At 36.7% G+C, this 23,901-nt stretch overlaps 2 protein-coding genes across 2 annotated transcripts in view; both read left to right on the forward strand.

Annotated features, from left to right (window-relative positions):
* Positions 1–23,901, forward strand: part of LOC142342971 (transmembrane protein 120A-like) — a 318,405-nt gene that overhangs the window by 241,265 nt on the left and 53,239 nt on the right. Inside the window, exon 2 of the mRNA XM_075394664.1 lies at positions 20,040–20,105. Within this exon, the coding sequence (XP_075250779.1) occupies positions 20,049–20,105 (57 nt within the window). The 5' untranslated portion in view covers positions 20,040–20,048. The remainder of the gene's footprint in view (positions 1–20,039; positions 20,106–23,901) is intronic.
* LOC142342955 (transmembrane protein 120A-like) overlaps positions 20,988–23,901 on the forward strand; it is a 241,844-nt gene continuing 238,930 nt past the window's right edge. The window contains exon 1 of the mRNA XM_075394646.1: positions 20,988–21,010. The gene's annotated coding sequence lies outside the window, so the exon portion shown is untranslated. The remainder of the gene's footprint in view (positions 21,011–23,901) is intronic.

Consider the following 23,901-nt stretch of genomic DNA (forward strand, 5'->3'; position numbering starts at 1 on the left):
GCATAATAACGTCTTTTATCTGCAGTTATTCCAAATCTTTTCGAAAGTAAACTGACAGTTGCTATCAGCTGGACCCCTTGGTTCCCATGAACGGCATCAGACTCTCGATGATTCTCTGATCAGAATGCTGCTGTATTGTTGACTCTTGGCAGAGACATCTTTTAGAAAAAAATTGCAAATATAATTTGCTCAAATCGGCCTATGATACGACTATGCTGCGCTCGAAGCCGCCTCTGATCAGACTCAAGTGCGCTCGAATTGGCTATTATCACACCCAAGTGCGGTCAAATCTGCCCATGATCAGACCAAATTGACGTCTGATTAGGCCATGGCCAGACCATGATCCAGACTGTAGTGCACTCGAGCTGCCGTTCAGACCCCGTATTTTCCCTCTGGAAATACACGCTGCACTCGAGTGGTTCTAATCAAAGGACAATTTGGGTCTGAACCTCAGCTTGGCTCGAGTACCAAGCTCATTTGCGTCACACAATGGTGTTAGAGGCCCACCTGCGTTGCCGCTCATGCAGTAACCACAAAAGATTAAATAATTAAAGCTCTTTTGATATAAGGATATGATGTCTTCTCTTAAAAAAATATATGTTTTTTTCAGTGTACCAATAAAAAGATTTATTTTGCATCATACAAATCGTTCCGCTCACCAAAAAATGTTTTATTCTTGGGAAGGATCTTCCCGCACCAAAACGAAAATGTGATTCTTTTAACCTAATTTTTTAAAAAATAGATATTTAAAGATGTAGCTGAGGTTGAAAAAAGCAAAGTTATGCCTTACAGCCCGTATCATATCATTTTAGCCAAAAAAACTGTTTAACGATGACTTTTTACGTTTAGGCAAAGTTTGTAAAATACTGCTCCCGAGTTAATGGTTTTGAGGATGTACATATGAAATGAATAAATTATGCTTAACTTGAAGAAGTATGTTATTGCAGTTTACCTGACATTGAGAGCGAGAGAATCTCGACCTGAACGCACGAAAAGTTGAACATAAACGAACGAAAGGCTGAACAAGAGCGAGCAGAATCTTGGGAAGGCCAAAAATTTGATGAACGCTTGAAAGCCTGAACTTGGACGCTCGAAAGTCAGGGAAATGCTCTATTTTCTAAACATAAGTTCTCAAAAGTCGGTGAAAGCACGAAAACATGGACATAAGATCTTTCCGACTGTGAGCGGTCTGCACATAATGTTTTTTTGGCACCTCCATCTGGGCGCTGAACCACTTAAACTTTTGTTTGACAAAGTGTCTTATTTTTTTTCTCGATTTTTTTTGTTTTATGGTCTGGCATCGTTCTCTTTGTGCATTTTGCTATCAACTAGCCTCCTTTTCTTTTAGTTTTTATATTTTTATTAAAGTAGCAGAGAATTTTTTGCCCAATATTCGTCAAGTCTGCAGTGGTGTTCCCTTATGTTCTGTCGTGTCTATATCTTCCTCTTTGCTTTTGTAAACGACAAGTTGTTCAGTGTTATGCTACAGAGCAATGGCTGGGCAGATTATTTCAAAAAAATGGGACCTGCACCGTTACAGTTGCGATTGATAATTAGTAACTCTTATGCCTGTCACCGTAAGAAAGAGCAAACTTCGGCCCACAAAAAACTACAATGACATCAATATAGCACAAAATACGCTAGAAACTTATATGAAATGCAAGCCTTCGGCTTGACAGTGTCACAGTTATTTACCTGCTCATCGCTAGCTAAACACTGAGCGCGTAGGGCCTTGAAAACTGTTTACGTTCTTCATAAAAACGTTTCAGGTTTTACTGTGGTCAGCGACGGCAGCTCACTCTGACTTCCCATCAAAAGTGATCCTACCCACTTGAAAAGTTGCAAAAAAGAAGGCTCTAAGTGGATTTTGAGTGGCGAGAGATTGAGTTACAAATCTGTCTGCTGACACTGGAATTGTTTCCGCTATCATGATACCAAGAACTGCAAGTGATACTGCCTTTTGCGGAAATTGTGACTGGAAAGCTTGACACGGACTGTGGAAAGTTTGCCACGGTCTCAGAGTCCGTCTAAAACAGATGTACAGTGACAAGAAACTGCACCTCGACGTACTTTCGACAGAAACAAAATGCTTATATGTTTTTCGGTTTTGAGCACCTTATTTGACTAACACTTGCAACAACGTCTTCAGACCTGACATACTACTGAATCAACAGTATGGCAACAAGTGCTCTGGCGGTACACACAGAAAAAATTTTTTTTGCATCATAGACAAAACGACATGGGCACTTGGAGACAACTATATGGATGCACCAATTGTTGAAACTTAAGAAAAATTTGATAATGATCTGTGTTAACTGACAGAAGAACTCATTTTTAGGGGAAAATTGAACTGGTTGGATTTTAGTTCCAAGTTTTTTGTATTATTTTTTAAATATTTCAATTTTGCCTGTGTTGACCCAACTTCATCAGTACCTTTAATGTATTTCTCCTTGTTTATCTACATCAGACAACAGATCTGATTGCTTCTATTTTAGATTAGATGCAAAATATACTCTATTTATGAGAAAATTTTCAAATCTATATTTAAGTATGTCAATATTTTAAATTTTTAGGATTTATTGGAAATTCAGTTGCCTCATAAGACTCTTCATGTCAAGTTTTTTGCAGCTTATGATTTTTGTAATATGCTGCAAAATTTTTAGTTCAAAAACGTTCACATAATTTTTTTTTGATTTTTAGTTCAAAAAAACTCCAAACTTGGCATGACGTATACTATGATGTCTAAATTGAGCTATCTTTTCAGATGATAAAGGGTCAACGTTTGGACAACAAGTTAAATAGCACTGATGGCACAGAGGGACTTGACGTCAAAGTAAACGGCTTATGGATCAGTTTTTGTCTTATCCAAAACCTTGTTCACTGTTTCTGAGGATTGTTAATCTGGATGTTGCTTTTTGTTCAAGAGTTTCTTGTTCTTTCACTACCCTTATCGAATGCCAACCAACCAATCGCTGCAATAAAAATGCTCTGACCGTCCCCTGAACTACATTTTATTTACTGAAGTGTTTCGAAGCTGCAAAAATTCATCATTGATCCTGTGTCAGTGGGTTTCTTGTACCAATGACAGTTAAATTTGTTATCGTTTCTCACATTTACGTCACACAGAGTTTGAATTGTCACACGTTTTAATTGTTGCTCACATTTACGGGAGTGGAGGTTAAACACGTAAATGGTATTGTATTGTTTCATCCGTATTGAATGGCTCCTGTAGCGTAGCACGCTGCTTTAGGTTCAACATACAGTAATTGAAGCTCTTGTTTGTCAAACCAAAAAATTTTCGAAAAACAAAATTTGGAAAACAGCCCATAGATTAAAAAATGATAATGAATTAGATGTCAGCTCCTCACAGAAAGCCCGAATGATTCCCTTCGTTATCGTTATTTTTTCCAATCTTACTTACCTATTCTGTCTATTTTTCTATTCCGAGTGTCGTTTGCCAGTGACTTGCGAATGAAGATAAACATCTTTTAAGTAGAAGAAGGAAGCGACTAATGGTCAAGCAGATAGCTCAGAAGATATATATGGCGAGAAGTTCTCGGGTCGAGGTGTCAGCGCCATTCAACGCAAAATTATATAAGATAAGCAGTGAATGCGAACATTTTTGTAAGATAAGCGGTGAATGCAGTGAAAATACATAAATCAAGCGGTGAATGCGGTGAAAAACCTTTATCGCCAGGTAGCGGTGAAACTAAATATATTCACCGCTTCAATCAAAAAAGTGTCCAAATTATGTAGGATAAGCGGTGAATGCGGTGAACTTACATAAGTTCACCGCTTAGAAAAACTGTTTAATTGTGTGAGATCAGCAAAGAATGTGGTGAAATTAATGGGGAGTAAGGGAAGAATTGTTATATTTACCTTTCCACTAAATCTACCCCTTAATTTTACATCGCTTTGACACATTTTTCTAAGCGGTGATTTTATGTAAACTCGCACCAATAGAGTAAGTGATGAACTTCTCGCAAATCTTACAAAAATCCACCGCGCATGTTTTACAGAAAGTAGAACGAATTTGAGGTATAATTAAAACAAAAATTCTAGAATGTAGTGAGAGATGGCGCAGAAGAAGAAGAAGTAGATGGTACACAGGAGTTGATAGATTCGAGCCATTGTAACGGAGGCGAAATTACATATTTTATAATTATGTACGAATTTTGCGCTGCAAAAACTAACTTTCCACCGCTTATCTTACGTATTTTTCCAATTTTTTCTCGACCCGGGTGTTTTTAGCTCATCAATTGTTACAATTACCTCACGTTTCTTTAAATAAATTGAAAGTTCGTATTTTGATCTCAAGATTAAATTGCTTTGCAGAGCAATTTTTTCTATATTTGTTTTTCTTCAACACAAAACTTGAAACTTAGGTTCATAAAGTCGAACTAATTTTTAATATAAAAAACCAGTTCAGAAAGAATTTGAAAAATGTTTTACAAAAAGATAAAGATTGGAACTGCAAACACTTTTAATATGTTAAAATAAGTGAGCTTCGTTACAGATCTTCGGTTCAATAATCACGCCGCCCAGGTGCAGATCCAAGACGAAATCAAGTGTGCTCAGACCGATGATTAACGCAAGAGGGGGAGACGTGCGTTCCAAAATATGAGTCTGGACACACCGAAAAACAAAAGAAATCTGGAAATGAATGCAAAAGGCTCTTGACATGAAAACACACAAGTCTGGACATGAACATACTATTTTTTAAGCCGTGGTGAAAAGAATAAAAGATGTCAGATGACTGTTTTTAGCGGTGATAAAAAATCAAAACTTAGCAGAGGACTTTTGAGTACCCAATCAAGTCGCATTCTTCTATACTGAAAACAGAAATTCACTCATTATTAAAATAAATAGCGAACTGTTGAATGCAAAAAAAATGCACTCAATCTTTTGCGTTATGTTGAAAATTATCTGCTTCTTGTGTTATAAAATGTATTGGAAGTTGAAAAAAAAGTCATGCCTTACAGCCCGTAGTATATCTTTTTAGCCAAAAAATATTTTAACATGCTTTTTTGCGTTTAGGCAAAATTTTTAAAATTTTGCTTTCCAGTTAATGGTTTTGAGGAAGTGCAAATGAAATGAATTAACTATGCTAACTTAAATCAAATAATTTATTGCAGTTTACTTGACTTTGAACGCGGGAGAGTCTGGACATGAAGGCACGAAATCTGAACATAAACGAACGAAAGGCAAAACAAGAGCGAGCAAAGTTTCGGGAAGGCCGAAAATCTGATGAACTCTTGAAAGTCTGAACGGTCGGAAGTCAGGGAAAACACTAAGTTCTGAACATAAACGAACAAAAGTCGGTTGAGCGCACACAGCCCGGACTCAAGATCTTTACACCTGTGACTGTCTGAAGAAAACGATATCTGTTTGGCACCTCGAACTCGGCGCTGAACCTACTAAACCTTTTTTTGACAATTTGTGTTAGTTTTATAATTTTTCTCAAATACTTTTGTTCTATCCTCTGGCAATCTTCTCTCTGTGCATTTTGCCAATCAACGTGCCTCCTTTTCTCTAAGTGTTTTTATCTTAAGAAACTAGCAGAAAATGTTTTGTCTATAGATCTTGTGTACTGCGTTGTTGCCCAATATTCTCCCGTGGACGCTCCCTTCCTCCATGTTTTTTAAAATGAACTGTTGTAATGAGTTAAGCTATAGAACTCTGGAGATGACTTAAAAAAGAGGAACCAGTCCTGTTATAGTTGCAATTGATTTTTATTAACTCTTATGGTCAACAAGAACATACTCCAGCCAATAAAAAAGTTCTTCACTGACGTCCCGTCAATATATCTAGAAATACGATAGAGAAATTTTAAAAAAGAGCAAGACCTGAGCTTTTCGGTGTCGTAGTTTTTCACCTTGTCCTCGTATGCTAAACATAGAGCGTGTAAGGACATGAAAACTCATTACGTTCTACATAAAAAATTAACAAACGAATTAGAGCAACAAGAAGAAAGTTTTCAAAAGCTACGTTGTCCCTATGGACAACTACGACAGATCTCTTTAAGTTCTCACTAAAACATTCCGACCACACTCGAAAGGGTATCATACGCACTTTTTCACAAATATTGACGAGAACACTTGACATTGACAGGTAAAATTTTGTCACTCTCTGTAAATCTGGCTTAGCCAGAAGCAAAGTGACAGAAAACTTCACCTCCACGTATTTTAGTATGTACAAAACGCCAATATAAGTTTTGGTTTTGGGCATAATATTTGACAAACACTTGCAACAACGTTTTCATACGGGATATACTACTGAAACGACAGCATAAGCGAAACCTACTAAACATAAAATACTTGAAGTTGAAATATAGGGAAAACAACATGAGCACTTAGTGACTACTATGTGGATGCACAAACTTTTGAGACCTTAAAAAACTTTGATAATGAACTCTGCTAATTGACTGAAGAACTCATTATGCTTCTTGAGTTACTAAAAGTAAATAAAGTTGATAAAAGCAATTTCTTGCCTGATAAACCATTGTATATCATGTTTAGCATAAAAAAATTTCCATGCTTTTTTATGTTTACGAAAACTTTTTAAAAAATTTTCTCACCAGTTAATCACTTTGAGGAAGTTATAATACCCTACAATATATAAGGCAGCTTGACTTGACTTTGAGTTCGTGAGAGTCTGAATATGAATGCACGGAAGCCTGAAAATGAAGAAATGAAAGTCTGAACATCTTCCCTCAAAAAATTGTCGGCCAAAATCTGGTGAACGCACAAAAATTTGATAATTAACGCAAAAAAGTCTGGGGAATCCACTAATTTCTGGATGTTAACTCACTAAAGTTGGGTAAAAGCACAAAAATTTTCAAGAAAAGTTTCCATTGGTGAAAATCTGGACGAAACAGTCTCTCTTTGGCACCTCGTTCTTGGCGCTCAGCCACTTGAACCTTATTTTTAATATCTCGTGTTATTTTTATTTTTTCCTCAAAATTTTCTTGTTAAATGGTCTGACATTGTTTTGCTGGTGAATTTTGCTTTACTAATTATGTTTCCTAGGAATCTATTCGAGATTTCGTTGACTAAATTTCTTCAAGTGGGAATTGCTGTCCCCCATGGTTCTCTATTCGGCCCTCGCTTCCTCCTTGCTGTTCTAATTGAATTGTTACAAGGTGTTATGATGCTGAGCTATGGCTATGCAAATTATTTCATAAAACTGGGACAATCCCCGTTAGAGTACGAATTACTTTTTATTAACACTTATGACTTTCAACGTCAAAAAAAGCTGCAATGACATCAATTTATTTATAAATAAGCTAAAAAAATTAAATGAAATGAAAAACGGGGGCCTGACGGTGTTGCAGACATTTACCTGATCATCGCATGCTAACCATAGGCACTTTCCGTTGAGTTATAGAGAAAACAACATGGGCACTTGGAGAATACAATGTGGATGCAAAAACTGTTGAAACTTGAAAACAAAATTTTGCTAGTGATCTCTGTCAGGTGAATGAAGAAATCATTTTTGTGGGAAAATTAAATCTGTTCGATTTTAGTTATAAAGCTTTTGTATTTTTTATAAACATTTCTCGATTACCGTGTGCTGACCGAATTTCATCATTTTTTAAATGTCTTTCTACCTATATAGACAAGAGATCCGGTGGCTTCGACTTTAAGTGAAATGCAAAAGATATCAAAATCTATACAACTTGTAAGTAGGTCAATAGTTTAAATTTTTTAGATTTATCGAAGTTTTATTCTCATATGACTAAAGAAATTTTTTGCTTCCACATTTTTAGGCTTATGAATTCTACAATCTTGTGGGAACGTTTTAGTACAAGAACGTTCAAAGTTTTTTTGAAACTTTTAGTTCGAGAATATTCCATACTTTTCACGATCTATATTATGACGTCCAATTTGAGCCATCAATTCAGTTGATATAAGAAAACATTTGTATATTTTTTACAGTGCTGACGACAAATCGGGTCTTGACGCCGAATCAAACAGCTTGGGGGGCCTTTTTTGTCAGTTTTTATCTTATCTAGAATCTGGTTCACTATTTTTGAAGATCATAAATCTGGATACCGCCTTTATTTTTCGAGCTTGTCGTGTTTTTTTCAAGCCCCTTATCGAAAGCCAGCCAAATAATCACGCGTTATGAAGCCTATGAACTGTCCCCTGAACTACGATTTTCTCATGGTGAATCGTTGCAAAGCTGCGAAAATTTATTAATATTCAGGTGTTAGTTGGTTTTTGATACTAATAAAAGTTCATTATTGTATCGGTGCTCACATTTAAGTCGACAAGAGTTACGATTCAATCGTTCCTCACATTTACCGGAGTATAGCCTAGGATAAAATCTTCGATTATAAGTTAAATGCAAAGTTTAGCAGTGACAGAAAACTTCACCTCCACGTATTTTAGTATGAATATTAAAATACCAGAAGTATTCTGGCGGTACTTACCGGCGGCATTTGCGTTGAGTTATAGAGAAAACAACATGGCCACTTGGAGACTACAATGTGGATGCACAAACAGTTGAAACTTTAAAACAAAAATTTGCTAGTGATCTTTGTCAGGTGAATGAAGAAATCATTTTTGCGGGAAAACAAATCAGTTAGATTTTAGTAAAAAAGCTTGTGAAATTGTTATAGTTATTTCTCGACTACCCTGTGCCTACCAAATTTTATTAGCATCTTTAATGTCTTGCTACCTATACAGACAAGAAATCCAGCTGCTTCGATTATTAGCTAAATGTAAAGTTTAATAGTGACAGAGAACTTCACCTCCACGTATTTTAGTATAAAAAACGGCAATATAACTTTTGAATTTGAGCATTTTATTCGGCCAACACTTGCAACAAGGTTTTCAAACGCGATATACTGTTGAAGCAACTGCATAGGCAAAATGTACTATGCATAATGTACTTGAAGTTGAAATATACGGAAAACAACATGAGCACTTAGTGACTACTATGTGGATTCACAAACTTTTGAGACTTGTAAAAAAGTTGATAATGAACTCTGCTAATTGACTGAAGAACTCATTTTGCTTCTGGTGTTATTAAAAATAAATGAAGTTGATAAAAGCCAATTCATGCCTGACAGACCGTGGTATATCATGTTCAGCCAAAAAAAAATTGCCATTCTTTTTTATGTTTATTCAAAGCTTTTTAAAACACTACTCACCAGTTATTCTCTTTGAGGAGGTTTTAATACTCTACATTTTACAAAGCATATAAGTTACAGCAACTGAAAATGGCTTTGAGATCGTAAGAGTCTGGATATGAACGCACAAAAGCCTGAACATGATTAAACGAAAGTCTAAACAAAGGGAATGCACTAATTTCTGGATACAAACACACTAAAGTCGGGTAAAACTACACAAACCGGGAGAAAATTTTTTCCATCCGTGAAAGTCTGGACAAAACAGTTTTTCTCTGGCACTTCGTTCTTGGCGCTCAACCACTTGAACCTTATTTTTAATATCTTGTGTTATTTTTATTTTTTCGTCAAAATTTTTTTGTTAAATGGTCTGACATTAATTTGCTGGTGTATTTTGCTTTACTAATTATGTTTCTTAGGAATCTCTTTGAGATTCCGTCGTCTAAAACTCTTCAAGTGGGAATTGCTGTCCCTCATGGTTCTCTATTCGGCCCTCGCTTCCTCCTTGCTGTTCTAATTGAATTGTTACAGGGTGTTATGCTGCAGAGCTACGGCTATGCTGATTATTTCATAAAATTGGGACAATCACAGTTAGAGTACGAATTGATTTTTATTCACACTGATGATTGTAAACGTAAAGAAAAGCGGCAATGACATCAGTAGAGATACGCTGAAAAAATTTAAAGAAATGAAAAACGAGGGCTTGACCGTGTTGCAGACATTTACTTGATCATCGCATGCTAATCATAGAGCGAGCAAGGCATTGGAAACACTTTTCTTTCTTCAGAGAGTATTTTCAGATACAAATATGAGCTACATAAGTAAAGCTTTCAAAAGCTACGTGGTCCCAGTGGCCAGCTATGGCAGATCTCTCTCACTTCCCATCAATAGTTATGTCACCAGAATAAAAAATTGTAAAGAAAAGGCGCAAAGAAGGTTTTTTAGCGGCGAGATATTGAAATACAAATTATTGTGTTAAAATTGGAGGTGTTTTGCTATCATGATAACAGGAGCTGCTTCTGATACTCATTTTTGCTTAAAATTTGACTGAAAAATTTGACAAAGGCTAGCGAAAATTTGTCACTGCCTCAGAATACGTTCCAACCAGAAGTAAAGTGACAAGAAACTTCACCTCCGCCGAATTTTGGGCTGAAAAAACGCCAATATGATTTTCAGTTTCGATTATATTTTTTGAGTAGCACTTGCAACAACGTCTTCAGACCTGACACACTATTCACTATTGATTCAACGGCATAGGCAACAAGTATTCTGGCCGTACTTACCGGAGGCACTTTGCGTTGAATTATAGTGAAAATGACATGGGCACTTGGAGACTACAATGTGGATGCACAAACTGTTGAAGCTTTAAAACAAAAATTTGCTAGTGATCTTTGTCAGGTGAATGAAGAATTCACTTTTGCGAGAAAATAAATTTCTCGCAACCCTGTGCGACTACCCTGTGCTGACCACATTTTATCAGCATCTTCAATGTCTTTCTATCTATATAGAAAAGAAATCCGGCTGCTTCGATTATAAGCTAAATGTAAACCTCCACGTATTTTAGTATAAAAAAACGCCAATATAGCTTTAGGTTTTGAGCATAATATTTGACTAACACTTGCAACAACGTTTCCAAACGCGATATACTGTTGAAACAACTGCATAAGGAAAACGTAGTATACATAATGTACTTGAAGTTGAAATATACGGAAAACAACATGAGCACTTAGTGACTACTATGTGGATACACAAACCTTTGAGACTTGTAAAAACTTTGTTAATGAACTCTGCTAAATGACTGAAGAACTCATTTTGCTTCTTGAGTTACTAAACGTAAATGAAGTTGATAAAAGCAAACTCATGCCTGATAGACAATAGTATATCATGTTTAGCATTAAAAAATTTCCATTCTTTTTTATGTTTATGCAAACTTCTTAAAAATTTTTCTCACCATTTAATCTCTTCGAGGAAGTTATGATACCCTACAATATATAAGTTACAGCAGCTTAACTAGACTTTGAGTTCGTGAGAGTCTGAATATGAATGAACGGAAGCCTGAAAATGAAGAAATGAAAGTCTGAACATCTTACCTCGAAAATTTGTGTAGGCCAAAATCTGGTGAACGCACAAAATTTGATAATTAGCGCGGGAATCCACCTAATTTTGGATGTAAACTCACTAAAGTCGGGTGAAAGCACAAAAACCTGGGAAAAAAGTTTCCGCCCGCAAAAGTCTGGACAAAACGGTTTCGTTTTTAACCTCGATCTTGGCTTGAACCTTTTTTTAATGTTATGTGTTAATTTTATTTTTTCTCGTTTTTTTACTAAGGGTCTGCCATTGTTTTCATCGTGCGTTCTGCTTGACTTATTATGTTTTTTAGAATTTTGGATGATATATCTTTGTGTAAAACTCTTCAAGGGTGAAGTGGTGTTTCCCATGGTTCTCTTTTCGGCCCTCTCTTCCTCCTCGATTTTTAAATGACCTGTTAAAAGGTGTTAAGCTGCAGAGCTATGGCTATGCAGACTATTCCAAAAATTGGGACAAGCCTCGTTAGAATACCAATTGTTTTTATTAAAATTTATGATTGTCAACGTCAGGAAAAGCTGCAATGACATCATTTTATGTAGTAACACGCTAAAAAATTAAATGAAATGAAAAACGGGGGCTTGGCGTTGTTTTAGACATTTATTTGGTCATCGCATGCTAATCATAGAGAGCGCAAGGCCTTGGAAGCACTTTATGTTCTTCAGAGATTATTTTCAGATGCAAATGTGAGCACCAAAAAAAAACTTTCAAAAGCTACGTTGTCCCAGTGGTTCAGCTATGGCAGATCTCTCTGACTTCCCATCAATAGTTATCTCACCAGAATTGAAAATCTGCAAAGAAAAGGCGCACAAAAGAATTTTTTGGTGAGATATTGAAATACAAAATATTGTGTTGTAACTGGAAGTGTTATCGCTAACATAATAACAGGAACTGCTTTAATGCTCATTTTTGCTCAAAATTTGACAAAGGCTAGCGACAATTTGTCACTCTCTCAGAATACGTTCCAACTAGATGTACATTGACAAGAAACATCACCTCCAACGAATTTTGGCAACGAAAACGCCAAAATGATTTTCGGTTTCGATTACTTTGTTTGAGTAGCACTTGCAACAACGTCTTCAGAACTGACACACTTTTGAGTCAACAGCATAGGCAACAAGTATTCTGGCGGTACTTAACGCAGGCACTTTGCGTTGAAACATAGAGAAAACACTCGGAAACCAATGTGGATGCATGGGCACTTGGAGAAATGGGCACATGGGGACTACAATGTGGATGCACAAACTGCTAAAACTATAAAACAAAAATTTGCTAGTGATCTCTGTCGGGTGAATGAAGAAATATTTTTTTTGCGGGAAAATTAAATCAGTTAGATTTTAGTAAAAAAATTTTTGTAATTGTTATAAATTTTGTCGGCTACCCTGAGCTGACCGAATTTCATCAGTATCTTTAATATTTTTCTCCCTATATAGACAAGAGATCCAGTTGCTTCGATTTTAAGTTAAATACAAAGTTTAGCAGTGACAAAAAACTTCACCTCCGCGTATTTTAATATGAAAAACGCCAATATAGTTTTTGTTTTGAGCATTTTATTCGACCAACACTTGCAACAAGGTTTTCAAACGCGATATACTGTTGAAGCGACTGCAAAAGCAAAACGTAGTCTACAGAAAGTAATTGAAGTTGAAATATAGGGAAAGCAACCTGAGCACTTAGTGACTACTATGTGGATGCACAAACTTTTGAGACTTGAAAAAACTTTCATAATGAATTCTGCTAATTGACTGAAGAACTCAATTTGCTTTTTGTGTTATGCAAAAAACTGAAGTTGATAAAAACATTTCACGCCTGATAAACCATAGTATGTCATGTTTAGCCAAAAAAAATTTCCATGCTTTTTCATGTTTGTGCAAAGTTTTTTTTTTAATTTTTCTCACCAGTTAATCCCTTTGAGGAAATTATAAGACCTTACAGTATACAAAGTATATAGGTTACAGTAGCTTGACCTGACTTTGAGCTCGTGAGGGTCTGGATATGAAAGCAAAAAAGCCTGAAAATGAAGAACTGAAAGTCTAAGTATTTTCCCGGAAAAATTTTTGCAGGCCGAAAGTCTTGTGAACGCCCATAAATTGGATCATTAACGCACAACAGTCAGGGAGGGCACAAGACCGGGGAAAAAAGCTTTCCACCCGTAACAGTCTGGACAAAACGGTTTAACTTTGGCATCCCGATCTTGGTGCTCAACCACACGAACATTTTTTTTAATGTTATGTGTTAAATTTATTTTTTTCTTTATTTTTACTAAGGGTCTGACTTTGTTTTCTTTGTGAATTTTGCTTGACTTATTAAGTTTTTCAGGATTTTGGCTGAGATTTTTTTTTGTCAAAATTCTTCAAGGGTGGAGTGTTGTTACCCATGTTTCTCTATTAGGCCCTGACTTCCTCCTTGTTTTTGTAATTGACCTGTTAGAAGGTGTTATGCTGCACAGCTAGGGCTGTGCAAAATATTTCAAAAGTTTGAGACCAGCCCCACTAGAGTAGGGATTAATATTTATTAACAATTATGATTTTCAACGTCAAAAATAGCAGCAATGACGACAGCGTATGTTGAAATATGCTAGAAAATTTAAATGAGATGAAAAACTTGGGCTTGACGGTGTAGCAGACTTTTAATTGGTCATGGCATGCTAGACATAGAGCGCGTAAGGCTTTGAAAACTTTTTACCTTCTCCTCAGATTTTTTTTCTGATACAAAAGTGATCTACATAAAGAAAATTGTCAAAAGCTACGTTGTCCCAGTGGTCAGCTATGACAGATCTCTCTGACTTCCTATCAAAAGTTATCTCTCCAGAATATATATGTTTTCGATTTGATGTAGCAGATGCATATCAACCATACATAAATTAACTTAAACTTACATTGTTTTGTTCAACTGTAAAGTTGAAATTTTAATTTTGTAACTTGTTGTTCTTTCAATCTGGAATTTCATCTTCAAACAAAACATTTAGTGCATGTCTCGTGTTCGGTTTTTGCCGCGCGTATTGATGGCCGGTTTCAAAGTTGTTATGTGAAGCACTTATATGAAGTGTCATTAACTTAGATCGGTTGCCGCACTGGTTCTTATTTCTTCCACTGGAAAGCCGTTTTATCACCTTTGCTTTCAATTGCGCGTAATCTCGTCGGTGAGTCCGCCTTGGCATGGCCTGCAAACCCTGTGCTAATATGTCGGCTTGTCTGCCCTACAGAGTTGGATTTGCATCCATTACAGGTTAGTTCATAAACCACTTGAGATCTTTATCAAAGCTAGGTTGAAGGCTAGGTAAACAGCTCCTAAGTTCCCGAGTGGTGAAAATAGTCTGTACCGTATGAATTCTGTTAAGCTTTTTTACAAGTTCATTAGAAATGTTGCCTCTGTACTGCAATACAAATTGTTGTTTCTCAGTAATTTTTTGTTGTTTTACGCCTACGCCAGAGTTATATCCTTTTCTTTGTTCTTTCATTCGCAGCTGGTTAATTGCATCGATGACAATTTTCCTTACCCAATGCCTAGGATATTGATTACATTCACAAATTTTTTTCTTTTTTGGTCAATGCTACATGGAACGCTTCCCTATTGCTAGTGCCTCGGAACAGCGGGGTATTAATCACTGTGTTATTATTATTAATATTAATATTGGTTTAAGCACTATTTAAAACCTCAAAAGTGCAGGAAAATCAAAAAAGATAAGTTTTAATTTTTCGCCTGAAAAAAATTTCAGAGGGTATAAGTTTCAAATCAATTGAGAGTTTATTACACTCAACAGCAACAGCATGCGAGAACCAGCGTCTTCCAAAATTAGAGCGATGTTTGGGAACAAGTAAACTGTAAAAATATTATTGAGACCTTGTAACCGTCGATTTTTGTTTCAGTAGTCCCGATAAATATAGTGGGAGTTGCCAGGCTGATGTACAAAGCGATGCGCATACAATAGGATTTTGAACACAATGCGTTGCCTAATTGGCAGCCAGCGTCTCTGCTTCAGGTAGGACGAAGTTGGTGTTGAAGGTGACAACCGAATTTTCAAACGCGCGGCAGAGTTCATTATTCGCTGAAGTTTTGTTTAAAAAAAGTTTGGCAGACCATAATAGGAGAATTACAGTGGTCAACAGGTGATAACACGTAAACTCTAATTTACTCAATTAGGACTGATGTTTTAACTTGATCACGAATTGACCGCACGTTACGGAGATAATAAAATGAAATCGAACAAACGAAGTTGACCTGTCGTTGCAGAGTAAGTTGACAATCTTTAAAACAACCTAGAACTTTTAACTGTTCAGTGTAGTCACCATCTTCCGGCAGAAGTAAAAGACCATGTTCAACAATTGTACTTTTCCGAATAATCATATACTCACTCTTATCTGCATTCAATTTCAATTTTGCATTGCTGAACCAACGTTGAATCGAGGTCAAAATATCATCAAACATGCATTGACTGAGGGTCAAACCGAAAACAAAATAAAGAACGGTATCATATGCGTAAAAATGATACCTTATTCCCAATTCTTTCAGCTTATCTTCTAAGGAAAGTAAAGGATCAAGAACCGACCCTTGTGGCACGCCTGTCTTAACTTTAACATCACCAGAAAAACATCCATTTATCATAACTTGTTAGGAACGATGCGAAAGATAATTCTTAATAAAGAGCAACACCACCAATTGTAAACCAATCTTTTTCGCTAATATCTCAAATAAAAACTGATAATCAATAATATCAAACGCTGCTGACAAGTCTAGCCCAATATAAATTACAGAGTGGTATATAGCAAAGAAGATCACACAAGACTTCAGGCAAAGCCGTTTGATACTTGCTCATGAGATTATTGGATTCAAGATAGAAATTAAGTTGCTCAAAAACAACTCTTTCAATAACTTTTGACAGCAATCTCAGATTTTCACAGTGCGATAACTCGACAACAACTCGGGATCAAAGTTAGACTTCTTTATGAGCGGCCCCACAACTCCTTGTTTAAATTGATTTGGGAAGTATCCTGTCTGGCGAATTAGATTAAATTACACAATGAAGTAGTCCGGAGCATTTGTCAGAAACAATTTTACATAACCTTGTTCGTATTACATCACACGGTGCATACTGTTCGAAATTTTTGGTAGAAGTAATTGCAATTTGCTCAATGTGAAAATTTGAAAACTCTCCAGGGTTGTTGTTGTATGTGAATCAATCAATTCGAGACCATTCGTTGGAGGTAGTGAAACTAATATGGCTTCTATTTTATTAACAAAGAAAGCATTAAACTTATTTGATAGACATTCAGGATCGCCTAGTGACTGCGGCATTATTTTTTCCTAAGAGTTGCTGCAGCATAGAATATCTAACACGCTCATTTTCACTTTCAACACATTTTTCAAGTTATTAACTTTTCTTTTGATAAACAACTCAAAATACGCCAAAACTGCATTAAGAAATCGGCTTTAACCTTGGGAATTGCCATTTTTTCGGAAAGCTTTCCCAAATGTTCTTCTCAATCTTTTCATCGTTTGTAGCTCATCGTCCAAGAAAGAAGCACTTATGATTTCTCCCATATTTATTTTCAGAGGATAGTTTTTTCCAACAGAGCTGATTTTGTTCATTAAAACACGGTTCCAAACATTTTCAGGATTATCTCTGTCGATCGGAGCAACAATACTTTCTGCAAACGCTACCACGTCAAAATTTTGACAATTTCTGAACGAGGCCTTCTTTACGGCTAAATTCTTGTGCTTTTGCAGAAGGTCAAAGTGCACAACTCCATGATCAGAGCTTGTAACGAAACTTACAAGAGGTTCTGATACTTCAACCTCCTCGGATGTAATAACCTGGTCTAAAATTCCACCACTTTTGTGAGTAGGCACGGTAACTTGCTGTTGCAAACCAAATTCATCCGAAAAATACTATTTCTTGGCGCATCATTTGATAGCAGCATAGAAAAATTAATATCGCCTACAATAAGTAAATTTTTGAACAACGGCACTATCTCCTCAATAAACGATGTTAACTTCATTATAAAGACACGTACATTAGTATTTGGTCGACGGTATATACAAACCAAAAGATACACTGACTTGCCCCGCGTAAATTCAAGAAAAGCCATTTCCGGTTTTGTGAAACACTTATCTGAAAAAATATCGACACGTAAATTTCCCTCACAGAACACCGCTAATCCTCCTCCACTTTTTTCTTTTCTATTTGCACATATGTAATAATAGCCATTTGGGCAACACTGCTCGAGATAAAACTCACCATTTGCGTTATCTTGGTCCACGTTTCTGTTTAAATCATGAGGTTAAAATCATTAGCTTCAAAAAATTTTCTTATTTGCGAGGTCTTGTTGCGAACCGATCTTGCGTTATGTAAACATACCATTACACGGACATTGACAGTTTTAAAGTTTGATATTCAATGTATCAAAGGAGGCCAGCCATTCCTGCGCTTTCTGATTCAATTAAAATTGTGACAATGAGACATTTTCGGGCCAGAAATCGGGAGATTCAACTTGATCATTATTGAAATTGGTTACCCAGTGGAAAAATTTCAGATGAAATTCTTCCCTAGATATTTCACGGATACACAGTATAACACCTACCTTGTTCTTGCAATACTCTCCTATATCATCCTTAGAGACAGAGTTGTCTCAACGACCAATGTAAAGATGCCGTCGTTTAGGTGGACTTTTAATTGCACAGACTGCCCTCTGATGATTAATATTTGTGCCCGTCTTAGAAACTTTTGGTTTTCTATCGTGAGACTCTTTGCCGGAAAGCACATTTTCTTTGAATAACGAGCGCTAGCAATACTGTCAGTCCGATTTCTGAAAGCAGCACTAAGATACGGGTAATCCTGTTTCTTCAGAAAATTTATCTCCAGCTTCAGTGATTGAATTTCAGAAATCAGCGAGTCTACTTTCTCTAATTTATTTTCAAGAGCATATATTCGATCAAGGGCTGATAACTCTATTGTAAAAGTAGGCAAAAAACTCGGACAAGACCGAAAAATCATTCCAATGCAACTTGTTGTCTGAGCAATTCCAAAGCACAATCCAAATTTAGATATACATCGAACGCAGATGACGCATTCTTGTTCTGAACAAATACCCTTGCACACATTGCATAGCGGATCGGATGGGGGAGGCTTCGGGGACAAGGCCGTCATTGTTTATGACAGAAGATTACAGTCCGAAGACTGCAGTAAGCGCTGAATAAGTCCTACGTAAACGAATAATCTAAATCTTTTTATCTAAACAAATAACTATCAGATAAATAAGTCAGTCGAACAAATGCGGAGAATCCTCGCGCCAAATGTTGACTGAGAGAATAACCTAATGTAACCAAAACTCGAACAATTGCGAAGAGTCCTTACGCCAAATTTTTAATCTCCGAAGTCAGGGCTTCAGTGTTCGTTAAAATACTACGCCGTTTGCAATAGTCGAATATGAAGCATAAAGGTTTTTTCCGCCCGAATCTGAAATCCCCGTAACTGGGGCTACCCAAACAAAGTCCGGCCTCTGATACAACAGTAAATAATTACAATCATGAACTGCAACAGAATTAAATAGCCTCCCGGGTGCACGTGGAGGCTTTTTAATAAGTCTATCACAACATTTAGGCTAGTATGCTTCTCTTATGTTGAAGGGATGCGCAGCTGCGATAGTTCAGAATTTTTCCAGTATCTGATGGTCTCCGATATTATGTGCGAAAAAGTGTGCGCTCCTGGCTGTACGTTAATTGACATGGCCAGCAATGTCAAGCTGTTTTTGGCATCCGTTGTTTCTAATGTAAATTGAAGATTTGGATGAAGGTTTATTGACCGCATCTAACAGCTCTTTTGTGTCACCTCTGTCTGTTCTAACAATATAGAACAGATAGAGGTGACAAAAGAGATATTAGCTTAGCACAGATATTTAACAATATCGTCGATATATATTAGAAGAACTTTTGTTTCGGACGAATGGATATTGTCAGTCATATCATTTTCACGGCAGAATGAGCACGACCAGAAATGGTTTACCATGATATCATTTTCTGTGTTACTGATTCGCTGACATTTTGCGTGGAAAGTGCTAAATTGTGCGCTGGTTTTACATTTAGGTGTCTGTAATTTCAATTGTGGCTCCCACGATTGCATCCAAAGGTTAGCCAAAGTCACTGCCAAGGACGCACCCATAGCCAACCCGTCTTTCTGACAGTAGCAACTTTCATTGCATTTGAAATGTACGTTTGTGACGGCTTATTCAAGCAGACATAATAGCAGACGGAACATACTAGATCCACCTTCTGTTTGACGATGCTATGAGCAAATACTTGATTTCTTAAATCTTATGCTTCATTGTTTCTTAATTTGTTTTCTTTACTAGCAACGTGCTATATAACAACATATAATTTGTAACGGAGAGGGGGGGGGGGGGTAAAACAATCTTAAATTGGCGTTCTTCTAAACTTCAGGAGCAGCGAACCAATGCAGCATAGAAAACATCATAGAAGGTGAATACTAACCGAAAAAGCCTATATTTGGCATAGGTGAAGAAATAATTGCTCGACATAATTGCTGCATGCAAACAAAAGTGGGACGCGCGACCCAACAAAATATCATAGCTGAACATGTTATTCTCACAGTTCTCAAATCTCACTGGTTAATGTCTCCTTTTCGGCTAATATCCCATTCGGCCTTTCGACCAAATTCTTTTCCTTTCGACCAAATTTCCTATCGCCCCATTTAATATCTCCCTCTCTATATATCTACTTGAGCAGCAGGCACAATCGTTCCTGTTGAATTTTTAGCACTTCGCATCGTGAGATGTTGAGTTTTTGTTTAACTTAGTGTGTTTTCAGATATTTAATGGAGAAAATATTCGCCGATTGGAAGAAGTTCGAGGACAGTGTAAATTTGCTTCAGGTAAGTTAGTAATAAGTAAGTTGAGAAACGCCCCCACCCCTCAACACTGGGTGAATATTGGCTGGTCTGGGACCCTCCCAACGCAGACTTTTGTTCAGAAACTTGAAATCAACTGAAAATTGTATCTCATCTTATAATAGATTAGTGGCATTTGTTTTGGACTGTAGTGAAGTTTTTTAGTGCGAATCTTAGTTAAAGTGATTTTATTGCAAATGTTTTTCAACAACTTCGTGATAACTGAATTCAAAATAATTTAAGCTATCAACTATAATTTTGTTGATCGTTTGTAATATAATTAGCTAGATAAGACCAAAACCAAACCTCGACAGTTGTTGGGAGCATTTCGTCCGTTGTGAATCGTTTTGTTTTAACATCCAAAGCTGCAAGTGATTGCGACCATCTGGCAAAAGAATTAATTGAATCGTAACTAGATAATTCAAACTACATCTCAACAAACATTATGGACTGAAATGTTTGCTGTACGCGATTGATGGGAACAAAGACGACGTGCTGATATCACTTGAGGCACTTTTTATTGATCTCGAAAAATTAAACTAAGCTTGAACGAATATGTTGTTTACCGAGATCTGCCAAAAGTTGGAGACAGAGATTTCTTGCTTCATATTTCATTTAAATTTGAAACTGTTCTCTGTTGAATTTTCGATTGGTTTTTCGAGTGTCATGACCAAACAAACAAGATTAGAATTTGATCATGCTTATTATAGATAGCATTGTTTGATTATTGATATCATTGAATGCGTGGTTTCATAATTTATCCTGATTGGATAAAAAGATTGTTAAAATTCTATTCAAATGCTTAAATGCTATTGGATAGAACCTGAAAAATAGGGAAGTTGTCTTATCAAGAAGTTGGGAGCCTAATTGTTGTGATAAACTTATTAAATAGCTTCTGATTGCAATCATTTACTGGATCAATAGAGGCCGGACATTCTTTGGGCAGCCCCAGTTATAGGGGATTTCAGATTCCGGCGGAAGGTATTCTTTTGCGATAATCGCTGCAATTTATCACTCGGCAAACCATACGAAGTCAAACCATACGAAGTCTAGCCATATTTATTACTTGTCAAACCATACGAAGCCTCAGATAGGTTTCACTGGTATCTGACTTTTCCAAACCATACGAGACCTCAGATAGGTTTCACTGGTATCTGACTACTTTTCTTGTACTTATTTATTTAGATATTATACAAGATTTATCTACGATTCCATATTTGGTATCAAGCATTTGGCGAGAGCGTTCTCCTCATCTGCTCGATTGCTTCCCTACATTTGGCCATCCTAAATATTTTTCTTAGTCAAATATTTGGTGTGAGCGCTCTCCACATTTGTTTGACTAATTAGTTTAGGCCCCTAGCGGCCACTTCACTTAGTCCCCCTTTTACCCCAGGTTACAATGGTGCCCCCACCACCGCCGCCACCGCCCGAACCTCTGCAATATTTGTAACGAGCCTTGCAATGTACAACGGAGTGCATTTTCTGTCAAATGTAAGAAGATATTTGTTCACTTTGTTTGTTTGAGAGTTTCAAGTGCTGCAAATATCAAAGAATGATCTACTGGTGTTTGTACTCCTAGCTTTACTGCAGAACTATCTGCGCTGGACACAATTACGGCCGTTGAGAAAAAACTCGATTGTGCTGATTCTTTGATCCGCGAAGTGACAATGCTACGCAATCAGATAGCGTTGATAAAGAAACCGGAATTCCCTTTTCTAAAAGCTGCAAAAAAGTGGACCCAGCAGGAATCGAAACGACAGCTCATCCAGTCATCACAGTGCGACAGTTAACAAAAAGAGAAAAGCGGATGATCTTGAATTTGAAACTGTACAGAGAAAAGTAAGATCAACTAAGGAGGTAAAAACGGGAACGAACACCAATCCAGCAGTCATCAAGGGTGTCAGAAAGCCCCCGAAGCGTCGTCATTTTTATGTAGTTCGATTGAGTCAGAACATAACAGCATCAGAAATGGAGGAGTACTGTATAGAAAATAACGTCGAACTACTTCACAATCGCCAAATTTCGAAGTCAGAGGCTCGCCTGAAAGCCTTCCATTGTGTATTTAAATTTGATCAGGAGAAAGTTGATTTCGAAACAAAGAGTTACAGAACTTAACATTTGTCTACATAATGTACGATCTATCAGGAACAAAACGAAAGATGTAAATGCCCTCTTGGCAGTAAATGAAATTAGTTTGGGAGTATTTATAGAATCGTGGATTACGAACAACTCAGATGCTGATTTTATTCTAAAGCAGTGTTGTCCCGGGGTTTCTTTCCTATAGTGCACCAAGAGTGAATAAAAGAGGAGGTACAATTTGCCTCTTTTACAGATATGATATCCATTTGGAAAATTTTGAAAAGTTTACCTCTGAGTTTTTTGAATGCTGTTATGCCTCTTTAAATGTTGGGGCTGCCAGTTATTTAGTAATCGCTGTTTATCGACCACCTGGATTAAATGTTAAATCTTTCATTAATCACTTTACTGTTCTTGTTGAAGAGAAAAGGCTACAATTTGACAAGATTGATCTGGGTGATCTTAAGATTTCACTGAATGTAAATAACGATGCATCAAAAGTGTGGAACTCATTTTTTGAAGATTTCGGCCTGACTCAGTACGTCTCTGAGAAAACGCATAGAAGTGGTGGGATTCTTGACCATATTATTGCGTTAAACAATATTTCAATTAATGTTAAATCGAATAGCTTCATTACTTCTTCGGACCATTCGTTTATTTGTTTCTCGCTCAGCAGTGTGAAACAACGCAAATCTCAACAACGCTTGATGTATAGAAATTGGAAGTTTGACTCTGATGGTTTTATTAAGTTGTTTAAGTCGTGCTTAAAGTTCGATGTTGACTCAAGTATTGATGAAGCATGGGATATGTATCTAAGGTTTGAGGAGAATATTTTGATTCCGTTCTACCACTCAAAATAAAAACATTTACTAAGCATCAATGCCCATTCTTTGACGATGAGCTTTTGAGATTGAAACGAAAGAAGAGAAAAGCAGAGCGTAAATACAGAAAGTCGAAATCATCTGTACTGAAATCTGAATACGAAAATGTTACCCATGTGTATTTTGAAAAATTCTTAGAGAAGCGTAGATTGTACATAGAGAATGCGTTGATGGAAAATAGTAGCCGTAAAAAGTTTGCCACATTAAAATTGCTTCTTTGTCAAGATGTAGAACAGCTCCCGAAACACAAAAAACAGCTTGCAAACGACTTCAACGAGTTCTTTATATCTAAAGTGAAAAGTATTATTGCATCGTTTCCGACTGCGATAGGTCCAGAAATTCTGAAAACTGAAGTGAACTCAATGTATTCGTTCAGTGTTGTCGATAAGTCAGTTTAGAGATTTATTTTCGGCGTCGTCAAACAGTACATCTCCACTGGACATCATTCCGACACATCTTGTAAAGTCATTTTCAGATCATTATTTTCTCGACCTCCTGAAACTTCTTAATCTTTCGCTGAAGGCGGGATATTTCCCCCAGTCCTTTAAACTGGCCATTGTTAGGCCCCACTTGAAGAAAGCAAATTCTGACAATGAAGATTTTTCCAATTATCGACCTATCTCGAGCCTAAGTTACATTTCAAAACTATTACAACGGGCGGCTTTCATACAAATGCGTGAACACCTTGAAAAGAATAGTCTCTTAAGCAATTACCAAAGTGCCTACAGGAAGTTGTTTTCTACAGAAACAGCGCTGGCTAAGGTTACAAATGATTTGCTCCTCAATTTAGATAGGACAAAGAGCACTTTTTATATTGGACTTGA

Source organism: Convolutriloba macropyga, chromosome 1, assembly GCF_964194025.1.
Source record: "Convolutriloba macropyga chromosome 1, txConMacr16.3, whole genome shotgun sequence".
In the NCBI taxonomy this organism is placed as follows: Eukaryota; Metazoa; Xenacoelomorpha; order Acoela; family Convolutidae; genus Convolutriloba; species Convolutriloba macropyga.